A 27,109-nucleotide genomic window follows, 5' to 3' on the forward strand; every position below is an offset into this window, starting at 1 on the left:
TGTGGGTGTGTATATGTTTACTTAAACCAGACCGTGTTGAACTAGATTAAATAACTGTTAACATACCTACAGACCTCACCTGTCAGGTGAGGAGATCTGCAACTCGCGACCGGATTTGTGTAATGTATTGTAAGCTGAAGGGGGGGATTACACACCGCAGATTGTGAGAGACAAGATTTAATTTCATTCGTACGATTGTTTTTTTTTTTTTTCTTCATCATTCTAACGCTAAAAAAATAATTCCATATGAACAACACCAAAGTTTTCGCGATTGATTAACGCTTATCCTGTATATGTATAATGTATATAAATAAGGATTGACAATATTTTTGTCTCTCCTCACGCCCTTTTGTTTCAAACGTTTCCATTATTTATATTGGAAAAAGAAAACCCCGTTTTCATCACACTCATTTTTACTATGGTCGGTGATTCATCATTGATGTAATACGTTGTAATTGGAAATATCTTTGCGAAATTTCCGTAGAGGAAATCACTGATGAAACTATACGTATAACGGTTCGAAGAATTTATACTCGCTTACTTATTTTACGGGTAATTTTCAATACGTACATTTTGCGTTACGGTGTACGTTCTGTATTATGACTTGAGAGGCACGGTTTTTCATTATACTCTATACACTATTACTTTTTTACATGTGATTATTGAAACGTTATTTAATTAATTGTGATACAATCAGTATCTTTTGGAAAGAATATCGGTATTTATATTTGTATGACGTATTATCAGTGGGTTAAAAGAATTTCTACGTACGTACGTACGTAACGTCAGGCAAAAGTCAGGGAATAACGAATCTAAGACTGGGATTTTGAGTCTGTCCAAAAAATAGACTCCTTTCCTAATACCAAATACTGCCGATTTTTATTTTCGAGGGGGGAGGAGGGGAATTGCACTTGAAATTTTGTAAATTCGGTTAAGCGTTAATTTTAGAAAATAGTATTGTTCAATTTGTAATTGTTTGGTTTGAAACAAATTCAAATTTCATATATTCAGTATATTCATGGTAGCACAACTTTTGGAGCTTTTTGGTCATAAAAGTTGTCCAACATTACCTAAGTTTCCTGATAAAACGTCGGAGGGAATTCTGAATTTTTATTTTATTTTTTTTTTTTTGACGAGAAAAAGTCGGGGAATTTCATTTGAAGAAAATTGTCGCTATCCTGCTTGGTCAAATCAAAGATTGCTGCAACGCGGACGGCGTCGTTATTAGTTATGAGGATGAAGTTAGTAACGATACATTTTTAGAAAAAATCGTTAATTCGGATCATTGTTGAGTTTGCGATATTTATTATAATCACTGTAGACAAAATATACACTAATTCTGGCATCCAACTCCTTGAAAGCAATCCTAAAATTGCTCAATAATAATTCTTTCTTTCGATGGTATCGTTAACTTCAGCCTCATGTCTATTACAGCTGGATAGATAAATAGATAGATCGACAGATAATCGTAGCTTTTGCCACGTGGTCAACACGCGCATGATGCAAATCATGTTACTAATCGACACATTGCAGCCTGTTGTACAAATGTACAATAAAGTTATAAGAAACTATCTCCTGACCTCTTCCTTCGATAGCCTCGATTTTGTGTCCTCGTGTCGCGTTTCTATTACTCTTGTTGCGAGAAACCTTGAGAAAAAAATCTCACAGAAAAACGTCTATTACGATTGGTAAGTACGGCAGGAAAATACAACGATTCACGAGTGTCCAGTATTCCTGTAAATCCGTTGAGAGATCATGGAGATATTTTTGAATTTTGATTGCCCTTAAAAAAATAAATCCTGGGTGATATATCCTTTAAGAACTGTTTCCTTTTTGTTTTATTTTTTCTGAATGTTTTTGAATAACGTGAAAATGTCCTTTAAATGTTCTTTAGTTTTGTCAAGACGTCTCTGAGATTTTTTTCTCCTTCTTATTCTTCTTCTTATAAGATTGCAATCCTCGTTTATCGATAATTTTTCTACCATTTATATTTACGGAGTATTTACTTTACGGTTCACGTTTCTATTACCTTTTATTTTTTAAACATTTTTTTTTTTTTTTTTTTTATTCATTGACCTTCCCCACCAAAAATACGCGACTTTAGGTATGTACGTAGAGCAGGTTTCACTCTCCAACGACGTTGCTTTACGGTACCTTAATCCCACTGCAGTCGATCGGTTCCGTCTAGTTAATAGATATATATCGCTTGGCAAACAAGCTCGAGAGACACTATATTTTTCGTCTATAGACAGATAGATATTTGTACATATATAGGTACAATGTGATTATACAGTTTGCGCGGGTTGTGCGGGCGAGGATTGTGTTTTAAACTTGAATCGCATTCACCGCGTCAGCGGTTATACAGAATTGCTCAACGCCTCACATGCGTAAATACAATATACATACATACGTACCTATATGTATATACATTACACCACACACATGGCCTGATGGCCGTATTCCTACACCATGCGCGTACTTATGTACATCTAGACACGTGTGTGTGTATGTTTGTTTGTTTGTGTGTATGTATTTATACGCACGAAGGTATGCGTGTGTTACATACTGGCAGTAAATGCAACGATTTGTGTGTGTATATGCGTGTACAACGCTGCTCCTCCTTCCTCGTATCGATGTACGTATGTGGGGCATTCCACGTCAAATTTGTAAGCCATGTACCTTGTCACCTTCGATTCTGATATTTTGTTTATTGCGACGTGTGCAGACCAACCCAAAAGAGGGTGTAAGAGTTTATTGAAATCTTTTTTGGCTCGGTATAGACATTGCAGTAAAAAATTATTAAAATCGAAAAGGATTAGGTACATGGACTGCTAATTTAATGTGGAATTCCCTAAATATATACGTCGATGATCGATAACGGTTACGTATTTTAGTTTTATATTAATATTTATTGTTTTCGTCCATCCGATTCTTTTTTACGCGAAAGTTTCGATTCCTAACCGACATTTGAGTTTGAGGTATTTCGAAGATCCGGTATATCGATGTCTCTTGCAGCTTTAATCGGTGTGTCCTCGGATTTGGAATTGCTCGTCAAGGAAAGTTACGGTACTATTATATCGCGGTGACAATACCAAAAGGGCTTCCTTTTTATTTTATCATCCCTTCATTATTGCCAATCGTTCCGTAGACTTATTTATATAAAATGAATAAAATATACGCCCTTTTGGCATTAGCGTCGCGATATATGTAAGTACATACACGTGCGATGATGATTCGCGTACAATTGGCAAATATTGCAACTAACAACGCTATAGGTTCATGAAAATTCTTACTGGTTTCGAAACGGTGATTTCAAATGTAATTTTGTAAAACCTGAAAGGATAGAAAGCAAACGGTTGATCTCTCGAATGGTGGGGGGAAACGTAGAGAATCCTGACCGACACGCCGTGCGTGCCACCGAATGCCGGCCGGGCTGGTCGACGGACTCTGTACCGCATAGTCTAAGGTATCCATCCATCCGAACAACCGTGTCGGGGGCCCTCTTCTTCTTCGTCTTCTTCGTCTTCTTCGTCTTCCTTGCCCCCCCTACCGACTTGGTTATGCCGTTTCTCCATCTCTTTCCCTCTCACGTAGCCCACTATCGTTTATCGATCCAAAACACATGTCTCCCGCGGTACTCCGCTCTTCTCTTCTCCGTTTCCATTCCACTCGGCTTCACCCGAAAACCACCACCCGCGGTTCGCTCGACAGTGCCGCTCAACCCAGATGATCACGATCAGTCTCCGATATAGGCGCGCCACCCTGACCCTACTACCCCAAAAACGCTGGTAAGCGTTCCCCGATCCATAACAGGCCGCGAAGTGCATTGATTTCTAAAACCCTCTAAACCCCTTGGACCTCGCTTCACGGCTCTGTTGGGGGATGATAATGGGGCCGAAGGGGAGAGCAGAGTCGTAGCACGGGGCTACACCGAACGGAGGGGAATCCCCCCTCCAGCTCGTCCCATCCCTTCCCCACATCTGGTTAATTTGACGTTTCATGGGCCAACGCTTCTTCTCTAGTCGGCGTCGTCGTCGTTGTTATGACGTCACGCTTGCGTCACGCGTTCTTATTTAACTGTACCTCAAACACAGGCAATCATTGCTCCTGTTCCTCTCTATCTCTCTTTCTTTCTTTCTTTTTCTAACTCTATCTATCTATCTATCTATCTGTCATTCGGACTTTTACTTGTGATATTGTTAGCATGTTATTTTTTTTTTTTTAATTTAAATGTGGTTTCTTCATTTTATTGCCTTTTAAACAACTTTTCGTTTTAACCGTATCACAGCGGCGAAAGATTTTCAGACGTTCGTGCTTACGGTCTTCGAACCTGCCTGTCTGCCCGCCTGACCGTTATCCGTCGTATGCGCCAAATTTATGCGCACTGTACGCTTATCGCGACTTTGCCCGGTAAATTTGAAATTTTTTTAAAGAAAGTATTAATTTTTGGTGAAATAATATTGTGATGAAATATAAATTAGTATTGATCGAATTGAACTGTTTGCATTGTTCCAGTTAATAACGATTTAGATTAAGAGGAAGATAGAGCCTAAACATGAACAGAAAAAAAAAAAACGTAAACATCGCTATGCCAAGGGAAAGCGACTACCACCTAACATCCATGAGATTACAGAACTTTTCCAATTTTCACTCGGTCAAAACCTCTCTCTTTCTTCTTTTATTCACCGTGGTTCCCTTTCTCTGGCGTTACTTTGTCTCACTTTCTCTGTTTGTAACGAATGTCTGTTGTCCTTAGGAGGCTCTGGCCCCAGGGCGTAACTAAAGAGGTGTCCCCCCTCCCGCGCGGCCTCTATCCTGCTGTACCTATGTTTCTACCTGCTATTAACGCGATTATGATGATGATGATGATGATGATGATTATACCATAATGTATACCTGCCTAATTCTATTCAAGACTTTACACGTAAATTTCGAGTTCGTTTCAATTCAACAATATGTACGAAATTTTTCGAAGCAGCTGCTTAATTTACTTCCAACGGATTTTCGTTTCGGGTCTCGGTGGTATTCTAACGAAGTATCCACGCATAAAATACTAACGATTCCTCTTTGTACGCAAAGTTTACAATGTGGTATGCAATTAATCAAGAAATATATCAGAATATCACTTCTAACAAATGTAGCATTGAAAAATTTCACCTTGTTTCGTCGTTGCAGAAAGATCATGTCTTTCTCGGTTGGCATTAATGTTTAATCTTTGCACCAATGACAGAGTAATTGTAATAAACGTGCTATTAAGGGTTTGTGGGGAGGTCGGGAATATATTAACATGCTTTGATAATTAGTATAAGTTTTATTGATTATTCATTACTCTTACATCTTATCGTTAGTAGAGCTTCCTGCGATACTTATTGTCAGTGATACATCGGTTTCGCAATATTAATTCAACGAATAAAGATATGGATGAATGTATGGTAATACTATCGATCGGGGAATATTGGAAGTCAATGAATCGTAGATAACATTCAGTGACCGGGATATTAGCTTTTGAAACATTTTATGTGACTTATTTCAAAAACAACCATGATGAAAATATTCTATGTGCTTTACAGAAGGTGAACAAGGCTCTTGGGAAAGTGGATTGTCTTACGAGTGCCGGTCGTTACTATTCAAGGCCCTGCACAATTTGATCGAACGTTGCTTACTTTCTCGTGATTTTGTTCGTCTTGGCAAGTGGTTTGTCCAGCCTTACGATGGTTTTGAAAAACATCGCTGCAACAGGTATTAGATATTTGCCAAAAGTATATAAGATCATAAATTTGGTAATTTGACGTATTACTTCATTATCAATGTGCTGATCTAACGTTTTTCATAACTTTACAGCAGTCACTTGTCGTTCTCCTTCGCATTTTTTGTCCATGGAGAAAGCACGGTATGTGCAAGTGTGGACGTCAGGCAACATCCAGCGGTACGATACCTTACCAGAACTTGTCTTCAACGTACTCAAACTGCTCAATCTGCCGTCAAGGGTGAGAATAACTTGTGATATAAAACTTTTGACGCAAACTAAATCAAAGATTGAAGGAGTTGAAACAGAACTTTGGTTCCGATTTATAAGACTATGTTGTTCGCTGCAGTGATCCTAGCGCCATACGGACTTGCTGGGACCTTGACTGGTCAAGTTGGCAGAGTCGATAGTCAACTTCTAGAGGAATGGAGACATTTTTATCCCATAAATGGTGCATCCACGGAATCAGGACTACCGCCATTGGTCGAAGTTTTGGTTGGAGGAGTTCGTATGCGCTATCCTTCTTGCTACGTTCTCGTTACCGACATGGACGATGTACCGACTGATGCTCCTCTCTCGCCACCGAGTAGCCCAGCCAATTACGAGCACCCTCTTTCGACACAGAGGGACTTGAAAGCAGCCAGTGAACTTCCGGAGAGGGTGTGGGCGGAGTGTACGCTAAACTCCCCCATGCCTACACCTAAAAGTATCGATTCTTCACCGGAACCTGGCACATGGACCTTTGCCGATGCCACGAAAAAGTCTTCCTGTAGCTGCTCCAAGTAAGAACGTTGAAAACACTCATTAAACACTTCTTTAGAACATTGAAATATTTGAGTTATAAATCTGCAAAACTTGATAAGAGCTGCGCAGATTTATGCCGTTCTGTTTTTTTGTCGGCGGAAGGACAGAAGTCTTCAAAATTACGCAGGAAGGTCTTCTTCGCTAATATCATACATGAAATTTTTAATGAAATCTTGGTCGCGCTGAAATTATAAACCATTATTTGTAAATGGTAATATTTAAAAATTACTGTGCGCCGACACAGAAATATGCAACGAATGACATTGTTAGCATTACACTTTACAAAATGAAAAAAATTCAACTTAGGATCTGACTGATGTGAAATTTCCCTTGAAGCGATACTAAGCACTTTAAGTTTTGCTCAATTTTCACAACATGAACACAGATCCTAGATTGAAAGTAGTCTTATATAATTTCCTAGAGGCATGAATGAGTATACTGTAGCGTTTTATCATATTCCAGCATCTGTATCAATTGCTGTAAGCTAAGCTTTCTTCGGATGGTATTTTTATTAATCACTTAGCTTACTGCAAGTGATAAATAGACACCATCTAATACGATTATTAGATGCAATGTAATTCAGTATATCTGTAGGCTGCTGTAGTCATATACCCCAATTGACTTACCCATGATAACAGTATTAGAATTTTTGATGGTCTACGTTCTGCATGAGACATAAAATTAGGGTATATTTTGGTACTGTAAGAAGTTGACATAGGTAACAGGAATAAACAGATGATTATTACTGTATCGATAGTAGATCTTTTATGGCTGTCACAATGTGTGCATGTAAGTCCAGGTAACGATGGTGGCTCAAACTTGTCACACTTGGTATTTGTATTTTTGGTAGTTATATATTACCCCCTCTTTCTCTTAATCTTTGAATCTCATGAACCATCGAAAGGTAAGAATTCTGAAGTTGTGTCGTCAATTTGCCTAATACTTTACCAATATTGAAGAACAAAAAGGACTGTCTTACATCACGAGGTACAAATATATATATTTGCAATCGAGTCAGCATTAGCGAAATATTTCTCCAAAATTTTTTTACTGTGTACTCATTCTTCGAGGTATAAATTGTCGCAATCGTCGGGAGGTCTCAAAGCGTGTCTACATAACAAATCGGGTTAAAGCCAAGCCGCTTTGAGCACCTCTACGATAGATGCAAGAAGAAGATTGAATGAATATTGGCAAGGGTAATATCGGTCGCTAAAAACCAAAGTGGTTACAGGTGTGCGACCCCCGGGGGTTGGAAGAGTCTGGCATCCTCCACCCAGTTTCATAGGGAGAAATTAGATAAAGGTGGACGGAGGGTAGTGCCGTTCCACAGACGCTCCGCGACTCAGTGGGATGCTCCTCCCCCTCCCCCTGCCAATGCCCCCAGGTGGGTAACGTCTACCCCCGACAATAAGATGTATCATCTTTCACCTCACGTCCATATTTATCGCAAAAATAATCATCTACTGCCCAAATACTTACAATCTGCATCTAATTGAACTTTTACTATTATACTATGCTGGTTAGATATTAATACGTACTTTCAATACAATAACCATGCACCGAGGTGATGAGACACTCCATTCCTATGCATTGCTAATACCATAGCATGTAATCAGTTGAAACGAATACATTACACTAATTTTGATGATAAATTTACATGAGATTCTCTCTTCTTATTCTTTCTTTTTCAAAGAGGTTCGGTCTTAACGTGTCAATGATAATACTTTGTCTTAAACATGTTGAAATACAAGCAATTAACAGTAAAAAAAGTAACAAGCAAGTCATTTTATCTTCTCTGGTAATTCAAAGTGATATTTTTTCTTCGAGCACCATATTTTAACAGGTATAATTCGGATATTCTTGACATATATTGTAGAAATTTTATGTAGACGCTTGTTTACCATTTTTCAAACAGATTCTTGTTCATCCTTTAGCTTTTGTTGTGAAAAATTTTGCATTATTTGGAAATATAGAAGTAAACTTGTGTGTGCGTATGTTTGTACTTGTATTCTAGTACTTGTAAAGTTTATGGAATATGTTAACATTTTTCATTACTAACGCAGAGTAAACATTGTTACACCAATGCCTATTTACGCTTGAATTCATCATTCGTTTATTCACATTGACACTAATGCTGCTCACTTTTCTCATGTAATTTTCTCCTTCCTCAGGCTAATGCGTTTTAAATTATATCACGCATGTTCAATGTCGGTATGTTTACAATCACATCGATAGGTTCGCACGCTTGCATCAGATCAAAACTTGGCATCATGGTACTTTATATAAATGAAATAATAAAACGCATCTTTCCTGCCGCCGTTTTCCCTATATTCCAAAGTAATTGTATGAATTCAAATCCATACAGATTGTTACTGAATCGTACCGAGGCTCCAAGTACACCACCTGGAGGACCCCCTTCCTACCCAAGGGGACCTCCGACAGGAGGAGATTGTCTGCCTGTTCCATCGGTTGGCTCTCCTGGCTCTCCGGCACCCTCTCCGCTTCCAACGCCCCATTCTGAGCCAGCTTCTGTTCCACCAGCAGATCCGACGATGCCCACTCTCAGTCCGCAGCCACCCCCCAGCCAGCCAAACGCTGCTCCGCCTATGACTCCGCCACAGGGTCCAAAGTCGGCCTCGTCCACTTGCAACCAGGTTTTCAGCCCCGTCCCTGGTCCAACATTGAAAAGACCAATCCTGGCATCCAGAGAATACGAAGGTGCTCTGCTAGAAGATGAACAACCTCTTTCTTGGCTTTATGACTATTCGACGCAAGAGGCATGGCTCAATCATCCTGTAAAGAGATTTAAAGGTTCAGCATCTGGAGTTGCGAATTTGAGAGGGGTCAACTTATATCCGCCCTTGAATCAGCAACAACAACAGTCGCAAGCTCCTAAACTCGAGATTAAACAGGAACCAAACGCAGCTCCGGTTAGATATACTGCTGTTACTTGTTAATAATTTTTTTACGATAACGCTTTCGCTTGACATTTATGTATGATCGATAACTATTTTTTTAAAGGGTGAATGCGTTGGAGGAAGAACAGACCCTTATGAGTTTGACGCAGCAGGAGAAGAGAACGGAACTGGAGTCGACGGGCTCAGAAGACCTAGAGAAGATCCTCCAAAACCTGGGTCTTTATTTACCAGCGAGGGTCTCCAAGCATCGTATAAAGATCTTGATCAGATTTTCGACAATTCTGATCCCGATACTTCTAGCGATGAGACTGTATGTATTTAGAAGCTATTGCTCTTTTTATTGTCTTGAGTATTATGCAAAGTGAAATTTCCTTTAGTTTTTCTGTTCGATATTGTGCAATGTATTGTGCGTTTTCTCAATCCATTGTTTTGCCCGATTTTTCATTTCCACGAGATATTTTCGTTTATGAAAATTTTCGGTTTTTTAGTTACACAAAAGTAAAATGCATCCTCGTTTAGATAAGTTTCGTTCAATGAAGCGAAAACCCTATATTAGCAACTACAATTGATCGCAATATCTTGGGTAATATGTGCGAATTGCAAAATTTTACTTTCGTACAAATACGGAACGACATGATAATGACTTAAGATATTTAAATTGCATGAAATGGAATCGCGGTAATTGATTCATTATGATTTTTGTTAGAATAGAGGAACGATGAATAAGAAATATTTTTAAATTACTTCATAACTTTCACATTGTCAGCAAACGCGTCTAAAGCGGAAGGTAACTTTTGCAAAATATTCCAGAATTACTGCAATGGAGTGAGATTTGTTAATCTGATTGTAATTTTCTTATCAAAGAACTTGAACCAGCTTCAAGTACAAACGCCACCGGGATCAAACAAGTCTGGAGGTCTCCATGAAGAGACCAGGCTTGACGGAGTCAACAAACACAACAGCCGAGGCGTTGGTGTACTTCGACCCGAAGAGTTGTCGAAGATGTTTCCAACTCCACCTTCCCTGGAGCACAACCCTGTCGCTTCACCGTGTCAGCTCAGCGACCCTCCAATGGATCAAACGGAGTTATCGACGAACCAACGGTCGCTCAGGCATCAGCCGGACATTTATCCAAACATGGGATCACCCGCCGAAGAGTCAATTGACGATTGGTCATACGTTTTTAAACCTGCTCCAATTTGCAAACTTGTGGGCTCTTCGAAATACGCTCCGCTGACTAATTTACCAAGTCAGTCGCTTCCGCCGGTTTCTCTTCCATCGCACTGCGTCTACAGACCGTCGTGGCAATGCAATCCAGTGACAAATAGTAACCCCGATAAAATTCTTCCACCTACTAGACCTGGGTCGGTCCAACAACAACCTTGTCCACCAAGTCCCGCGCCTCTCGGAACTCCGTATAGGGCGGCCACTTTATCCGGAAGGCCTCCGCCCCCTCCATATGATCAGCCAAGTCCGGCAACGTCGACTACATCTTCTTATTTGAACAAGAATTTGAACAGCATCGAGGCTGATACTCCCGGGCCTATCAGGGCTCCAGAATCAAATTCATTGGTAGTTAATATTTTGCTCGGAGATACAGCACTGAATATATTTCGAGATCACAATTTCGACAGCTGCAGCCTCTGTGTTTGCAATGCCGGGCCCAAGGTCGTCGGTAATATAAAAGGGGCCGATGCTGGAATCTACTTGGCTGGATCTTGGGGAACGGGAGGAGCTCAATTCCAAGACGACGATCAAATACGATGCAATTGCGGATTTAGCGCGGTTGTCAATCGTCGTCTTGCTCATCGGGCGGGCTTATTTTACGAGGACGAGATGGAGATCACCGGCATAGCCGAGGATCCATCTGAGAAAAAGAAGGGCTCCTTGGTAGGGGTTGCCTGTGGGGGTGGGAAGGCACCGCCGGAAGGCTTGGATTTGATACCTCCGAACGTACTTGAACTACTCAGAGAACAGTGCTTGATAGTTCAAAGTTCGGCTAGTAGCTTGAATAGAGCAGCCAAGATATACGCGGGTATAAAAAATTACTCGTCGCTCATTCCCACAGTGAATACTTTGGAGTTCAACGACGGCAACGAAGTGTCACTGGCTGCTTTAGACCAAGGAAAAATTGACAGTACACCAAACGAGAAAACCAATCGTGTTAACGGTGTGCATAGATGGGTATTTCTACGAGCTCGAGGGCCTCAGTGCAGCGGGGACATCGTTCGTGTTATGAGGTCTCTTCAGCCGTTGTTGCAGGAGGCTGTACAACGAAAATGTACCACCAGAATGTGGGAGGCCCCTTACACTGTTGCTGGTCCTCTGACTTGGCGACAATTCCATCGTTTGGCTGGCCGAGGTACTGACGACAGGTGCGAACCTCAACCAATCCCTGCCCTCGTCGTCGGCTATGACAGAGACTGGCTCTCTTTATCCCCATATGCTCTTAGCTACTGGGAAAAACTATTACTGGAACCCTATGCGGGTCCCAGAGATGTCGCCTATGTCGTTGTCGCACCTGACAGTGAACCGGTCATTACAAAAGTCAGATCGTTCTTCAAGGAACTATCTACTACTTATGAGGTAATCATGGTCGAAGTGCTGAACTGTAAATTCTTCTGCAAAAATTTTTTTCTCTATACATTTGTAGACAATTGCACAAAGAAGTACGGCTTAACCACAACTGAAACCTGCTACTACTAATGTCATTTTTGTAACTACTATTCTAGATATGCAGATTGGGTAGACATACTCCGATATCGAAAGTGGTGCGTGACGGTATCCTTCGCGTTGGTAAAGTAACCGCTCAAAAATTGACCAAACAGCCGATTGATGAATGGTTTAAATTGCTGGGCGAGAATCAAATCGGAGAATTGCTAAGGCTCTATGCACACGTCTGCAACTATAGACTAGCTCCATACCTGACCCAGGTTATTCAAGACAGGAGTTTATTAGAGCCTGGGGATTCGCCGAGCAAACAGCAACAGCCACCGCCTGCTCCAACTCCTGAAACAACGCCGGCAACTCCTGACAGCTCAACGCCAAAGCCAGAACCTACAGGTATTTACCGCAGGAAGTTTTCAATTTTAAACAGATATTGTTATCCATTGGTGTTGGTGTCCGTGTCCACAGACCTTTGCTTGTTTTATTTTTTGCCAGGAATTGAGTTATAGCATCGAGAAACAATTGATTGTCGTGTTACAGAAGGTGAAAATGTTAGGAGCGAAACACCGTTATCTAATACGACACCAAACGCTGGATCTGGAACAGGCAACACTACACCTGTGTCCATTAATACAAATAGTAATGTAACGACGACTGTGGGCCCTGATGAGGAGGAGGTGGAACCACCCGCAGTAGTCGTATATTTAGTTGAACCGTTTTCACTTGGTGGAGCTGAAGATCCTGATCGTCGGAGGCTTGCTATCTTGGCGTTGCTGCGTGCTTATTCTGCCGCTGTTAACAGCATGCCGGAAAATATCAGATCTAACATCAACGTTCAGGTGAATATCGTTTTCCCCTTAACTGAATTTTCAATTTGATTTTCTTGTGAATCGTTCATTATAACCCTTTTGAGCACTGGTTTATGAATTTTTCTATGTTTCTAGTTGATTTCCCTAGAAAGCATAATGGAATTAGGAAGAGCAAGAGAAAGGCGGAGAGCTCAGGATGAGATGAGGTCACTGGCTCTGAACGTATTTTTGCAAGGTCGACGACTTCTCAATCATAATTCAACAGTCAAAAGTCTTACCGGTTTTGGTACCGCCGCGGCTGCCGATATCTTTCTCAAAAGCAAAGACGTAAGAATACCTTTTTATACTTTGCAACAGGCGCAAGTCCAAGCATTGATGATACTTATTATGACCTAAATGTTTGAACTCTGTATACCTAAAACAGGAACGGAATAAAGCTCCGTATCGGCTGTACGCTCCGGCGTACGTCCTGGCGCCATTGCGCGGGAAAAGCGAGGCTCCCGAATCGTTCGGGATGGCGGGACCAGAGGAATGTGCGGTGCTTTACTTGAGTTACTGTTTAAGCGAAGACCAAGCCTGGTTACTGGCCGTTGCTACAGACGATCGAGGTGAAATCTTCGAGACTGCGACAATAAATGTTGACGTACCGAACAGAAGACGCAGAAAGAGAGCATCGGCTAGACGTGTCGGTCTTCAGAAGTTGATGGACTTTATTCTCGGTGTTATGTCGCAAGGGGTAGGTCGAAAAGCGTTATTAAATACTGTAAAAAATTTCTTCCCAATGTATCTATTTATAGAGTAAAAACGTTGAAATTAATTTTATTCTGTTTAATTTAAATTCAGGTCCAGCCTTGGAGATTGGTAGTCGGTCGGGTGGGTCGCATCGGCCATGGTGAACTGAAAGGCTGGAGTTGGCTTCTGTCTCGCAAAGCGCTTCTCAAGGCGTCAAAACATTTGAAAGAAATTTGTGGTCAGTGTAGTCTTATGTACCCAGGGGCGGCACCTTGTGTACTGAGCGCATGTCTGGTATCTCTAGAACCAGACTCGACACTTCGGCTGATGGCCGACCAATTTACCCCGGACGAAAGATTTAGTCAAGCCTCTGTTAACTGCCACCTGTCCACGCCACAGGACGTCACGTGTACTCATATTCTCGTCTTTCCGACTTCAGCTACCACGCAGGTACGCTATACACTTTCACTTTGATGTTCATGATTCATGCACTGATGGATTCGACTGCTATTGGCAGAAAATGAATCTCTTGGAGTTCAAAGCTACATGTTATATTGGCATTTCTCACCTGCGTCTTTGTAACTTTGTGATTGATATTACAGTCTTCGCAAACTGCTTTCCAAGAGCAACACATTAACGGACCATATCTTGGGGACGATGAATTGTTTTCGGTACTTGACGACGATATGCCGGAAGGGATGGAAGGTATGGGAGACTTTAACGATATATTCAACGTTTGGCCAGAGGCAGGTGCCGGAGGAGGACAGAGTCCTGGAGCAAGTCCACATCGACAAGAGGGCTCACCCTTAGGTGGTGAAGGCGGAGGTTCAGGCCTCGGAAATCACGACGGCCCCGGGAGCCCTTTCCCTTGCAACAATACTCCCAGGGCAAGTATTTTGCCTGACGGGTACTTGTTAAATTCCAGAAACATGACGAATATAATGCGGCAATGAATATGATTAACATTCTTTCTTCATTCCACAGACGGCGGTAAATGACCAGGCCGAAGAGGTCGGAACGCTTTTGCAGCAGCCGTTAGCTCTTGGGTATTTGGTATCCACAGCACCTACTGGACGTATGCCCTCCTGGTTTTGGTCAGCATGCCCTCACCTCGACGGTGTTTGTCCCGTCTTCCTTAAGAATGCTTTGCACCTGCACAGCCCCGCTATTCAGCAGAACAGTGACGATCTTTTGCAGCAGCAGAGCGCACTCACTGCGCATCCCCTCGATTCTCAATATACCACTGATGTGCTTAGGTCAGTAATATTTATTAGTATTATCTGAATATCTATTCATTTATTCAACTTTAAAGTAAAGCTGCATTGGAAAGTAAAATTACAAAAGTAACCCTGTCAAGATAAACAGGATTATCTGTTCGCAGGCCTATTAACGTTAAGTTCTAAAATTTAATACTATAGTATTAGTTCATTATATTGCAATAAATCTTTTTCAAACTCGTGCAATCATGCATCACAGAACAAAGAAGAATCACAACAAAAACTAATAAAAAAGAATACGATGCGTGCCAATTTTAAAAGTTCTTAGTAATGTCTAGACTTTTGAGATCAGGATCCATAGTCGGCGGTTCATTGCAAACCTCAATTGTCTTTATATAGCTTTTTTTCTTCCCAATCGCTTTGGAAAACTTTGGTGGTATTATAATTTTGTCCGTGTTTTACTTTTTGAGTTTTCGTATTATTTGATAAGATCAATATAGTGGTATATTAGACTTTCATACGCGAAAAGTTTACGTAGGTTTAATGGGATTGTCTTAATAGAACTTGTACATCAGTTTCAAGAACAACGCTCAGATTGGAAAATAACGATTTTTTCTTAATGTCTGTAAATTTTCAGATTTTGGATTTAATACAGAAGTTTGTTTTAATATCTTAGAAATTCGTACATCAATTCCAACTATTTGAATTATTTTTATCTGCATAAAAGTATTACATTAGAAATATACTGTCTAGGTAAGATGAAATGCTCGTCGTAGTTTATAGTATAACTAGATCCAAGTGATATGAGATATAAACATTATTAGCGTTTAGAAAACTATCGTTGAATTGAATTTGTTAATGCTACCGGACGTGTCGGAGATTTTAACTGCTCACCATATGTATAAAAGTCCTTGTGGATCATCGATATTATGGATAACTGAAATCAGTCTGGTTCCATGACGATATAAATATTTGAAAATATTTGCTATGCCAATATTTTTTAAACTTTTCTTATCGTACAATCATATCAAATGATTACAGGTATGTGCTGGAAGGATACAACGCATTGTCCTGGCTCGCGGTGGATGCCAATACAAAAGACCGGCTATCCTGTTTGCCGGTCCATGTCCAGGCACTCATGCAGCTCTACCATGCAGCGGCAGCCCTCGTCTGACCCAGACCCTCTCCTCTTGTAATGCAGCGCGCACTCCTCTCTCTCAGATTCGTTACTGTATTAACATTACTCGGGGCTTGGCGAGAGCAAATAGTTTTATATCCGCACTGCGGTGATACGACGTTAAATATCGATAGAATCGCTATGTTGTTCCCGACTTGATCTTTGACGTCCATGAAAATAATGAAATGTATAAAATTGAGGACTATTCGCTAGAATTGAAAACTTGGATACGAGAACAAGACGGGCATCGTCGTACGTCGTTAAGAGCGAGTATAAGACATTTGGAATTGCCTCTCGGCTAATAGATAGTTAATTTTATAAAAACTTGAAAAAGAAGTAAAACAATAACAAAACATCAGAACCACTAGTAAGTTATATGTATCCACAAGTGTTTTTAATTGTAAATTAAACTTTTGTACAAAGAATTTTATTACATACTAGCGCGACAAGTAATATAAAAACGAATATATTACATTGTTTTATAATTTTATATAGGTAATAAAATGAAAACGGGGGTAATTGTTATTTGCCTCATAAAAGCCCCAAGTATGCGATGTTGTGGAAATGAGAAACGCGATGTGTATACTCCCCTGTTCGAGTCACTGTTATCACGTTAGTCAGACTCGAAGCGCAACACTGTAGAAACGAGTGCAAATTATATTGTCATTTGATACGCTGGACGACCGTAGTCCGTATGCATACGGCATAGTGTAACATATTATAATGTTTAAAGATAAAGAGATGATAATTTATGAAGCGATCATATCGCGGGAATTAGCCAATTTAACGTGGTCGTCCAAGAATTTCATCATTGAAAGAAAAAAAAATAAATGGAATAAGATACGACCTGATGAGAAGATGAAAAAGGGAAAGGGGAACGCGATGGGGGAGAGGGAGGCACGTGTCTGGGTGAAGCCGCGGTGGCAAAACTGCGTCAGTCGCATAGTACAAATATGACCTGTACATATGAACCCTTAACCCCTAATTATTGAATTAATTGAATAATTAATTTACTCACACACACCCACACTCACTCTGTATCTATAGTATTTATTACATGGGTAGTACGTCATTATTGGGATTATTATTATTATTATTATTATATTAATATTACGAAATACAGTTTTATGTGTATATATATAATTATATACTTCGTTCTAAATTTGAAGTGCGTTTTGCAATTCAAATTGCAAGCATAAAAGAGAAAGGGTACATTTGGAACAATTTTTCGTGTATTTATTTATTTTCTCTACTTATTTTTTCGGTATACTGTAATTATAATAGGTATAATTCGAAGACAGATATAATCTGTTTTTTGTTTCTTTATCATTGATTCTTTTTTCTCAAAGTTTTTCAATACACAATAAATCAAACCCTTTCTATTTATGCTTGTCATGTATAAATAATCCATCCTTTGAGCAATTTACCCTTTTATCCTTACTTTTTATCATTCAATGTAAAGAAATAAGAAAAAAAGTTATTTACAAACGCATATATCTACATATGTAGGTAAAACCTCATAAGCCGTTATCACTTAGCTTCTTTGTGACTTTCACACTGCATGTTGCTGGTAATTACCAATTACGTAAGTTATCGTTGGCTTTAAATGACTAGTAGATTACAAATTATGGTACGAGAATGAAATAAACGTGGTGTCCAACGCTCGGTGAGTACGAGAAACAAGAAAATAGTGGAAGAACTTGAGGAATCGTGCGAAAATTTGAGGAAGGCGACACACGGAAACCCTGGAAATAATTAGGTAATTTACTTCGACAGTTTTTTTTTTTTTTTCAGTTTCACAATAGGAATTGTAGGAACTTAAATTTTTTAATTCCAGCTAATTTGAAGTGACCCCGAATCCGAAAGAACTTTAGTAATAACGCAAGTGATGATAAAAATTGTAAAAAATGAGAGTAGTTCTGTGGATGTATGTAACATACCACCTAATTACGCATGAAACCAAGTAAGTGAAGAGACGTCTCTTGTAACTTTTCAGGACCTTACTTTACCAAACTGCTGGACACCACGGGCAAGAATTCCTGTTTAGAACTTCTGACATAGAATAATATTAATTTTGGACTAGTATTGAGATGTAGCACTAGAATGCACTAACAAGGTACTTTCAACCTTGTGAGATATGCCATACGGTCTCAAATGATAAATGAGATACTCCAATACGTACATCATGTTGGGAGATACATAATGAAATGAAATTGCGCTGTCTGAACAGCAATTCAGACCGTCATTTGTTTTATAGTAAATATACTTCCAGTACCAAAAATTTTTATCAACATGATTCGGAATTAAGTGATGCTCAGGGACGAATGGAAAAAATCTACCACGTCCGTGTGGATCCCGAGTGTCCATTGCACGAACTCCAATATTATCCAGACACTTTCCCATCTCCACATCCTCCGCTCCACCATTGTCTGCCCGGCATTTCTTTTTATCTGTCAGTCCATCCTCAACCAGCTTGCGCAGTCCTTCTAGGCTGAGCACATAGCCTGCCCCTCCGCTCATGTATCCTTGCTTAACAAACGGCTTGAATCTGCACCCAAAGTAGAGGGGAGATTCGGGACTGTAGGACTGGAGCATGTAGCGGAGATTTTCAACAATCACATATCTGAAAAAATTGATTGCATTACTTTAGAATGATAAGAAATATCCGAGATAAGTATAATTTACTATTTGTTCATCAAATGCAAACATTATACTTTGAATGTAAACCACAATGAATACTTACGTGTCATCATCCGCTTTCATGAACCAGTCGGCCTTGTCTTTGTAATTCTCATATGCATATTTGAAAGCTTCTTTAGTTTTTGCCCACAGATTGTCTCTTCCTTCTTTAACAGGAAGAACTACAGTCGGTAAGCTCGTGTCTGTGGATTAAAAAAACATTTTCCAAACTTGAATAATTTTTAGTTTGAAATAAAAAGTTCCTTCTTGGAGCTAAGAATTATTCGTTACCTGCTTCTGAGCTCATGAAAAGCAAGATGTTACATCGTTTACCCCAAGTAGCTTTCACGTGACGAGCTTTAGTTTGATGGTTCTTTGGACCAGTCATTACCCAGCAAAGAACCCTAATTTTCTTTGCCATTTCCTGGGCAACCTCATCTTCCCCTTTGTGAAATTCTTCATCAGCTCCGTGAAACTTTACATCCGTTTCTGGGCCTGACTGAAAGTAAAATCACTTTCATTTCATTATATTTCGTGATTTCTTACTCCAATATAATTTCCTAGTTTAGCTTTACATTCAAACCTTACTGTTATACGAGGTAGACAACAAGAATTAAACAGTAACCCTGCACGATGTGAAGAATGTCGGTGAATGATGCCAATACATTACAATTGAGTAATCCTGATCTGATGTGAGATTCATTTTGAATTTCGTATTTAATATAATCAGATACTACAAGTTTTTGGGAACTTTGGATCTAGCTCTACGAGTGACTGATATAATTATTAGCTTTTGTTCCATTTTAGAGTAAAGGAAGTCAAAGTATAACTATGGAGTTAGTAATGCATTTGGGATTGGGTTCTATGACGGATTAGTCAATACCTCTGATTCAAGCTCTGAGTAATGATGAGGATCTCTGGAAGATAACGCAGGGCTGCCAGTGATCCAGTTAAACATGCGAGGAGCATCATTTGTTGCTGCAAGAAGGAAGCAAGCCGAAAGAAACCCGAAAACCATTCCTGTAGCAAGTGTCAGTACAAATCGTCGACCACCACGACCACCTAATATCAGTAATAATAAATATTCGTAGCACCTTAAATCCACCACCTCCGCCATCTTCATTGTATTTAATGTCAGAGTAGAGGACTGTGCAGTTTACGATCTTAACGTTGCACTTGACAATGTTTTACATATCTACAAAAGTACAGGCAAAGTGGTATAACGAAACAAGGCCTTGAGAAAATAATTGCAATTCTAGTTATAGTTCTTCCAGATTCACTGGTATTTTGGTTTTTGATTCTGGTGACTTACCGTGTAATGTTAGATAAATGTTTCTGAACAACTTACCATCTAGACCCGGTATCCATTGCTGTCCCATAATAGAGAATTTTTTTTACCCAATGTTTACGTTAGCCCAAAACAAAATGTAATTCCATGAAAATCGCGTATGTAGTGCAAGAGATAATCATTGTTGGGTATGGATACACAAGTAGGCAATCTATTTGGTCCACTGCCAAATCTTCACGTAAAAGTTCTCGCTCTCTGTGTTTGGAGTTTGGAACTAACTGTAAATATTGAAAAAAATAATTATCAGCTTTATCACAAAATGCACTTAATCAGTGCTTCAAAAAGAAACTACATCCTGTGAATCAGTTCATATGTATCAACGGTTTTTTATTACTTTCATGAACCAATTGATTACGACGAAAAATAATCAGTTCCAAAAACGAATTCAAAAACTCAGGATTTACATGTAGAAAATAGAAAAACTAAAAATCTCTGATCATATTAATAACAACAATAACACTACGTCCAGTCATCAGTCTACAAGGTTTAGAAAGTGGAAATGTGTCGTTCAGCAGCTCATCAAAGTACTTTTTGCTTAGACAAGCACATTTTACAGATAGCAAAATATAATTCTATTCGACATTAAGACTGCATACCTGTTGTGGAATTCAAAAAAACCGTATGAGAAAAATGTGTGTACCTTCAAATCAGTTTTTTTCTACCGTTAATATTAATTTTTTTTCCTTTAATTTCTTTGTTTATCAGTAGATAAAAGAGAAAAAAATAAACCCCCCCCCATGAATGTGCATTAAGTGTTGTATAAATACAATCATATTCATTGAGCAAGTTTCACAATTTATTTTTTGTGATTGAGTATAGCACATTTATATTCCTCAAATACTATGATTGAATTTGGTTTTTGATGTCTATAATTGAATTTATTTGCACAAGTCTGTGAACCTGTACTACACTTATAAATAATTTACACCATGTGTACAATAATGTTTCCTTGCAGCAAAAAGTTTTTTTATAGGGTAACATAATATGCATCGTAAACCGACTCTTTATCGCAATTGAACAAATAACTAATAAAGTATATACATTGGTTGATTTATCGAAGAATAACAAATGATAAATATTAGGACACTGAGTTGTGTGCAGCTTATTCGAAGGTGTACATTTGTACAATATATTAGTATGGTTTTCCTCGAGTTTACCTACTGGAACTGAAAAACAGTTCTGAAGAAAATATTAAAGAATGGAGCTAATTTGGAGTCTGATGAACAAGAATATATTCCATTGGGCTCTAATTATCGTTCCACGAGCACATTTTCTGAACATGCGTGATGATAAAAAAACGCGATAAGACAGACGTAGCAGGACGTTGTACTACGAGAGTGATAGAAACTATAAAAAGGGGTGTTACAATCGGCATAAAATAGCCTCATAAAGAAATCAATAATTTATTACTTCTTAGTGGCAAACACACCGTCACACGTGATTTCTCGAAACCGGACTCTCATTTTAATTCGCGAGGACAGATATTCGTCCGACCCTAGCAATTAAATCATGAATAATTACCAAAGGTCAAAATTTACGTACCGGCACTGAAAAATGTGTCAAAACACTTTCCTTGCAGCTGACGTTCCGTTTCGCATTTACCGATTTACTTCCCTATAAAATTCTACGGTATTTTACCGATGAGCTAATTACAAGATTTATACAAGTTTTCACGATCTGGAAAGAGAAACTGCAAAATATTACTCTATTCCATATCGTCGACTTTCCTCCTCTTTTTCACTTTATTTACGAGAAACGGCATCATAAATGAACATCAAACACGGACAACAGCCCGCGAGAGACTGGAGTGGACTGGAGCACTGGAGAGCAGGAGAGACAACAGACTCTAGTGGAACTACTAGTGGTCTGAACATATCCGAATGAGGAAGTAAGAGAAAAGGAGACGAACCTTAAGCTCTCTGCCTCAAGCCTGCGTGCTAACAAAAATTGGACCTATTTTAGAAGCAGAGATAGTAGTACCGATTTTTGCCACTCATTGCGTTCCTGTTCTTTGGTCATTCGAAATATGTAAACCATATAATAATCGTAACATTTAAACGACTAAATAACTCAAATAAAATCGGCACTATTAACTCTGCGCTGAAACCTGGCCCAACTTGGTATTTCGGAGTTTCGTCTCCTCTCGAACTTCCTGGTCTGAACCAATATGGTCTGAACTTCCGCAGACACGAGATGCCGCAAGTGCAGAACAATTGGGGATGGGTTAATTGATTAAATCCAAGCTAGATAATTATAAGGGAAAAAATCTAGTTGCCGAATGAATAACAATTTTTGGAAATCGAGGAAATTCTTTACGATTCGAATAATGTAATTCGTATGTAATGAAGCTATGGGAATTTTGTGCGGGCCGCGTGAAAACCGTAACGTTGGCTAACTTGTCGAACAAACCGCGACGAGTTCAGAGTGTTGAAAACTTTTATGAGGGGCATACGGAGCCTTTTCCTCTTTTTTTAACTGCTTCTAAGTCTGGTGGTGCGCTCGTCGTCGTGTCACAGATTTCGTTAGCTGTTCGGAAGATCCTAATATCGCCAGAAGCGCCCGTAATGTCAGCTGTCGACGATGTCTACGAAAGCTGGGAAGAAATGGAGGAATCCGGGGTGAGCGTATGCTGATGTACAATATCAATTCGGAGCCATGCAACTTCAGTTATATCCGACACGCACCCCGTATACATTCTTCCGTTCGAGACCACTCACTTTAACCTATATTTTTCTTAAAATCTTCCCCATTATCCAGTTGCACCATATCTAAAAGTATATCGAAATCTCTCTATTGCATGCATCCTTTTACCCGGAGATCGTTCAACAATCCGGAACAAGTCCAGTCACTTTGTCATCAGGCATGTATTATTTTTGGTTCCCATTCGCGTTCATGTATATGCAAACACCCACACGTACACATGGACACACCGCACACCTGCGTACAGGTGAATCGTGTCATTTCCGAAGAGTTTGATATAAAAAAAGGCAATGTCGGGAATTCGCATTAAGAAATTGCATATTTGCATGCGTATACCTATGTTTCAACTCATGAACACCACATTATGCCAGCGACATGGATTCGTCAGACACTGATAGCATACCCCAGCATCTCCGTTTACCTATATATATCTGGTTGCAACTATACCGATATAAAAAATATTTATTCCTCTTGTAGATACGCCAGACAGTAAAGAAAAAGAACATATACATAAGAATAACATGCAACTTCTAGTACCCGTGATATGATAAATGAACTGAAATGAAGACAAGTTTAGCACGCTTTACAAACAGACTATTGTAACGTAACTCGGTGCAGTACTCAAGGGTTAATGTTTTAGCCAGCGACCACAAGTTACATCCTCTACAAAAATATTTTGCAAGAGAAAGTGTGATATTCTCATCTCTCACTTGAATGATGATGATAGATGATGACTTTATGCTGTTGCAGGTGCTGGACAAAAAGTTGAAGGCACTAAAATTGAATCCCTTGGAAGGTCTGGACGATGTTGAACCCCAGAGGTAATATATTCAAATTTTCGAAAATATGTTTTGTTTCATTATATCGTTGCCTAATCTCAGTTGGCACAGCTTAACAGGTACTGAAAATTCAAGTACAAGGATGATAATCCTTGGTGAAGATAGCTTGCGCACTCAATACGTCCCTCCGAAACCTACAGTGAAGATCCTCAAGAGGCCAGCAAGGCATTCCCAAGGCAGCGGAGACGGGCCTCTCCTCAATGGAGATGGCAAACCGAAGCAGCCGATAAAATCCCTAAAACAGGTATATGTCGATCCGCATTTCCAGAAAGTCTCTTTTTCACTCATTACAATCAGCCTTTAAGACAAAAATGAATCAGTCTAATTTCCAATTAAACTAGTAATTATTTGACATAAACAAAATCTAGCAGAAACAACTTTCTTCAATTGATGGAGTAACTTTTAGAGGGAGCAAGAATATGCAGAGGCACGCAAACGTATTCTGGGAGAGGAAAAAAGTCCAGAAGAGAAATCGGTCTGCGAAGTAAACAAGATCCAGCCAAAGCCACCGAGTCCTCCAGGGAGTAATCTCCCTACAAATGTGCTACGGATGCCAATTGGCCCTGATGGAACCCGAGGTTTCCATGTCCGCAGGTAGCGCTGTTACCAGGGTTTTTCCCTCGTCACCCATCTTTATCCTCTTGGTCCCTCCCCTGCCCCAGGGGAGGCGGAGAGGCGGCTATGAGGCCGACCGCAGAATTCTGAAAGCAGCTTCGCGCTTCTTGGCAACTGAGAGCGTGACGTCCTTGGAAACAACAAGGAGTCTGCTTGGATCTGCGTCCAACAGGCCACAGCGCACCACCGCATATTGCACAGCGCCGAACACACGTACCAATAATATCAAATACTAATTACATAATAACGTGACACTGTTGCCAAAAAAGAAAAGAAAAGAGAAAAAAACTACACAAAACAAATATTCACATAATACCAATTCGACATTGTTTTTACTAAGTTTTTTTTTTTTATTTTCATTTTCTCGTTTCTGTTACAAATGGACCAGAGGTTCTTGATTCAAATGGGATCGTCAGAACTAGGAAAAAAATTTATATCTCTTCTGAATAGCGGACGAAAGATGTAGAAATTCGTTTCTTCTTGATCGGGATGCTTGACAAGAATATTCTTGCTGATATCGAGAACTCTAGTACATAATACCCTCAATAATATAAAATATTCCTGTTGTATTACTATTGATATTCCAATTAATCTCCAACCTCCAGCAACATTTTAATATTTTGACTAATTTTAAGCTAGAAGTAGCATGATTCGTGGAAAAAATCTTCGGCATAATACCGCGGTTCGAAATTTGTCCTTATTCAAAATTTATTGTACACAATAATATTGACGAAACAATCTGGTATAAAATTCTACCCGCAAATTTTTTATACTATTCCATTATCCATGTTGTGTATTCCATTGTACGCTTGAGCGGAGTTTCAAGTGCAAAATTATTGATTGAGTTTTATTCAGATCTAAGCGGTAGGAGCGTGTCGGTCTGAAATACATATAAGGATTCGTGGCCTAAATAAAATTGTAGCCAATTCCGAAGTGCGAAATGTTACTATGAGCACGGTTTTACGTAGAGAGTCTACTCAAATCTGAGATTCGGCGCCGGAAGTAAATAAGTTTGTCCAGAAAAACGATAGTCTCGCTTTGCTCGATTGGTTACTCTCGAAAATCGATTAGTCCAGGGAACTTCCTGTACCTTCTGCGCCTGCGGAATCTTTCTTTCGCTAGCGATAACCGAGCGTGAATGTCGCTGTGGTAAACAAAATATAAATCGCAGGTAATCCACAAAACTGTTCTGCATCCGAAGTGGAAATAGATTAATTACGTTACAGTTACCTCTGTTGTGTGTTTATACGTCTTTATTCCACGTTCTTTCTCAAATACCCATCGTGTACGCGATTCCTGGCCAACAGGCCGGAGCATTCAACTCGTGATGTTCTGTGTTCGTGTTCTCGTTAATTGAATATTGTGAAATAATTTGTTCATGAAAAAGTTACAATTTAATCTTTGATATTTTGCATAGCCTAAGCCTGTCTGATCGTTCTGATATTGATGTCACCAAATCCGATTACTGTTGTGTTACTCTTTTTTTTTTTAGGTTATGTTACTGTCATCATGATCTTGGGTGACGCGAGTCTCTTTTCTATACGATAATTTATAATCACTGAGCTATTTCAGAAATCACAGCACTGATTCTCTACCAAAATACTTATCGTTATTCGTACACTTTCTCAGTTGTCAGCTAACTAATGGCAACTTGTTTCAAATAAAGCAGGTAGTATTAAGCTCAATACTCAACAACCATATTTTTATTTCCAGCCATGGTGCGTATGAACGTTCTTAGCGACGCGCTCAAGTCGATCAACAATGCCGAGAAACGTGGCAAGAGGCAAGTCCTGCTTCGCCCTTGTTCCAAAGTGATCGTAAAATTCCTCACAGTCATGATGAAGCATGGTGAGTACTTCAAGTTTACGTCCATTCAAAATATATAATTCTAAGTGCTTGATATGGTGAAACTGTGCTAACTTTCTCGGTATGACATTTACTCCTAAATATTTCTTTGAACAATGTACTTTTTGTATCACCTAAGTAATGCAAACAACTTAATTTTGAATAGGCTTTATTTTATATTGTATTGTGTCTCTTGGCAGTTGACTAAAGTGGTAGTTTTATTCTTGAGTAATTTTTTTGGTCAATGTGCTATTACGTTATTTTCTCCTTTAATTGGTATATAATATATTAGAAAGAATGTGGTTTACGAAAGAAATATAGCTATTATTCAGTATCAATATATTTTAATCCTAGAGGAATTCCAAACACTATTAAGTCATTTATAACTTTGCATTCAGGCTACATTGGTGAGTTTGAAATTGTCGACGACCACCGCAGCGGAAAGGTGGTAGTGAACCTGACTGGCCGGTTAAATAAATGTGGTGTTATCTCTCCAAGATTTGACGTTGCCATAACAGACATTGAAAAATGGACCAATAATTTACTACCATCTCGTCAGTTTGGGTAAGCATTTAAATTTATGTAAATAATGAGGTTACAAAAATTACTTATATCAGAATTTCAGAAGAAGTATGACATCGATTCAATTGCCTGCATATTATAATCACTCACACTTTGGCGACTAAGCTTATTGTTATACATGATCCTTTTTTTACAGTTATGTTGTCTTGACAACCAGTGGAGGTATTATGGATCATGAAGAAGCAAGAAGAAAACATCTTGGAGGCAAAATCCTAGGATTCTTCTTCTAATTTAATTTTTTTGTACAACAACAGTAAAACGTGTCAATAACAATCAATTGCTTAATTGTACGAGAAACAAAATCGCAGAATACAAACCATGTGAGAAACCTTACCACCAACCAATAAATTTTGTTGATACGAATATAATTTTACACAGATCCATGTTCTCAGATATTTTTATTCTACAGCAGTAAAAAACAGTAAGCTCAG

The 27,109-nt window shown here is 39.2% G+C and overlaps 4 protein-coding genes across 12 annotated transcripts in view; 3 read left to right on the plus strand and 1 right to left on the minus strand.

Annotated features, from left to right (window-relative positions):
- Positions 1–17,232, plus strand: part of LOC107221287 (mediator of RNA polymerase II transcription subunit 13-like) — a 29,410-nt gene extending 12,178 nt beyond the window's left edge. Inside the window, exons 3-17 of one of the 2 annotated variants that reach the window (XM_015660225.2) lie at positions 5,571–5,739; positions 5,842–5,987; positions 6,096–6,528; positions 7,782–7,934; positions 8,916–9,480; positions 9,572–9,778; positions 10,333–12,054; positions 12,201–12,531; positions 12,676–12,974; positions 13,080–13,271; positions 13,369–13,680; positions 13,788–14,126; positions 14,279–14,563; positions 14,661–14,932; positions 15,935–17,232. In XM_015660225.2, the coding sequence (XP_015515711.1) occupies positions 5,571–5,739; positions 5,842–5,987; positions 6,096–6,528; positions 7,782–7,934; positions 8,916–9,480; positions 9,572–9,778; positions 10,333–12,054; positions 12,201–12,531; positions 12,676–12,974; positions 13,080–13,271; positions 13,369–13,680; positions 13,788–14,126; positions 14,279–14,563; positions 14,661–14,932; positions 15,935–16,067 (5,558 nt within the window). In that variant the 3' untranslated portion in view covers positions 16,068–17,232. The remainder of the gene's footprint in view (positions 1–5,570; positions 5,740–5,841; positions 5,988–6,095; positions 6,529–7,781; positions 7,935–8,915; positions 9,481–9,571; positions 9,779–10,332; positions 12,055–12,200; positions 12,532–12,675; positions 12,975–13,079; positions 13,272–13,368; positions 13,681–13,787; positions 14,127–14,278; positions 14,564–14,660; positions 14,933–15,934) is intronic. The other variant, XM_015660226.2, reaches the window with a different exon arrangement.
- Positions 17,233–17,792: 560 nt separating this feature from the next.
- Positions 17,793–23,170, minus strand: LOC107221278 (glycoprotein-N-acetylgalactosamine 3-beta-galactosyltransferase 1). Of its 4 annotated transcripts, none has more exons than XM_046741963.1 (6): positions 23,134–23,170; positions 20,098–20,315; positions 19,633–19,811; positions 19,041–19,248; positions 18,814–18,952; positions 17,793–18,693 (listed from the first exon to the last, which is right to left on the minus strand). In XM_046741963.1, the coding sequence occupies exons 2-6, from the start codon at positions 20,126–20,128 to the stop codon at positions 18,150–18,152; spliced, it is 1,101 nt and encodes a 366-aa protein (XP_046597919.1). In that variant the 5' UTR covers positions 20,129–20,315; positions 23,134–23,170; the 3' UTR covers positions 17,793–18,149. The 4 variants fall into 4 exon arrangements, with proteins under 4 accessions (XP_046597919.1, XP_046597917.1, XP_015515695.1 ...); XM_046741961.1 differs by lacking the exon at positions 23,134–23,170 and adding an exon at positions 23,028–23,050; XM_015660209.2 differs by lacking the exon at positions 23,134–23,170 and adding an exon at positions 21,640–21,981.
- On the plus strand, positions 22,514–24,820 carry LOC107221279 (SUZ domain-containing protein 1). Of its 5 annotated transcripts, none has more exons than XM_015660210.2 (4): positions 22,514–22,715; positions 23,548–23,618; positions 23,679–23,880; positions 24,043–24,820. In XM_015660210.2, the coding sequence occupies exons 1-4, from the start codon at positions 22,662–22,664 to the stop codon at positions 24,232–24,234; spliced, it is 519 nt and encodes a 172-aa protein (XP_015515696.1). In that variant the 5' UTR covers positions 22,514–22,661; the 3' UTR covers positions 24,235–24,820. The 5 variants fall into 5 exon arrangements, with proteins under 5 accessions (XP_015515696.1, XP_015515697.1, XP_046597925.1 ...); XM_015660211.2 differs by having other exon boundaries at positions 22,516–22,715; positions 23,688–23,880; XM_046741969.1 differs by lacking the exon at positions 22,514–22,715 and adding an exon at positions 22,724–22,957 and having other exon boundaries at positions 24,005–24,138.
- Positions 24,821–25,296: 476 nt separating this feature from the next.
- LOC107221280 (40S ribosomal protein S15Aa) lies at positions 25,297–27,041 on the plus strand. The gene is made up of 4 exons (XM_015660212.2): positions 25,297–25,422; positions 25,965–26,099; positions 26,495–26,660; positions 26,815–27,041. The coding sequence occupies exons 2-4, from the start codon at positions 25,967–25,969 to the stop codon at positions 26,906–26,908; spliced, it is 393 nt and encodes a 130-aa protein (XP_015515698.1). The 5' UTR covers positions 25,297–25,422; positions 25,965–25,966; the 3' UTR covers positions 26,909–27,041.
- The last annotated feature ends 68 nt before the right edge of the window (positions 27,042–27,109 follow it).

This window comes from Neodiprion lecontei, chromosome 5 (assembly GCF_021901455.1).
Source record: "Neodiprion lecontei isolate iyNeoLeco1 chromosome 5, iyNeoLeco1.1, whole genome shotgun sequence".
In the NCBI taxonomy this organism is placed as follows: domain Eukaryota; kingdom Metazoa; phylum Arthropoda; class Insecta; order Hymenoptera; family Diprionidae; genus Neodiprion; species Neodiprion lecontei.

Excerpts from the sequence above, each read along its gene's own strand:
- LOC107221278 (XM_046741963.1), bottom strand. The coding sequence starts at position 20,128 with ATGGGACAGCAATGGATACCGGGTCTAGATG. Across the intron at positions 18,953-19,040 it reads TTTCATGAGCTCAGAAGCAG|ACACGAGCTTACCGACTGTA; the intron begins GTAACGAATAAT and ends TTTAATCCACAG. Across the intron at positions 18,694-18,813 it reads ATGAAAGCGGATGATGACAC|ATATGTGATTGTTGAAAATC; the intron begins GTAAGTATTCAT and ends CAATTTTTTCAG.
- LOC107221279 (XM_046741967.1), top strand. The coding sequence starts at position 22,895 with ATGCATCCTTTTACCCGGAGATCGTTCAACAATCCGGAACAAGTCCAG. Across the intron at positions 23,619-23,678 it reads GACGATGTTGAACCCCAGAG|TTGGCACAGCTTAACAGGTA; the intron begins GTAATATATTCA and ends GCCTAATCTCAG. Across the intron at positions 23,881-24,042 it reads CGATAAAATCCCTAAAACAG|AGGGAGCAAGAATATGCAGA; the intron begins GTATATGTCGAT and ends AGTAACTTTTAG.
- LOC107221280 (XM_015660212.2), top strand. The coding sequence starts at position 25,967 with ATGGTGCGTATGAACGTTCTTAGCGACGCGCTCAAGTCGATCAACAAT. Across the intron at positions 26,100-26,494 it reads CACAGTCATGATGAAGCATG|GCTACATTGGTGAGTTTGAA; the intron begins GTGAGTACTTCA and ends CTTTGCATTCAG. Across the intron at positions 26,661-26,814 it reads CTACCATCTCGTCAGTTTGG|TTATGTTGTCTTGACAACCA; the intron begins GTAAGCATTTAA and ends CTTTTTTTACAG.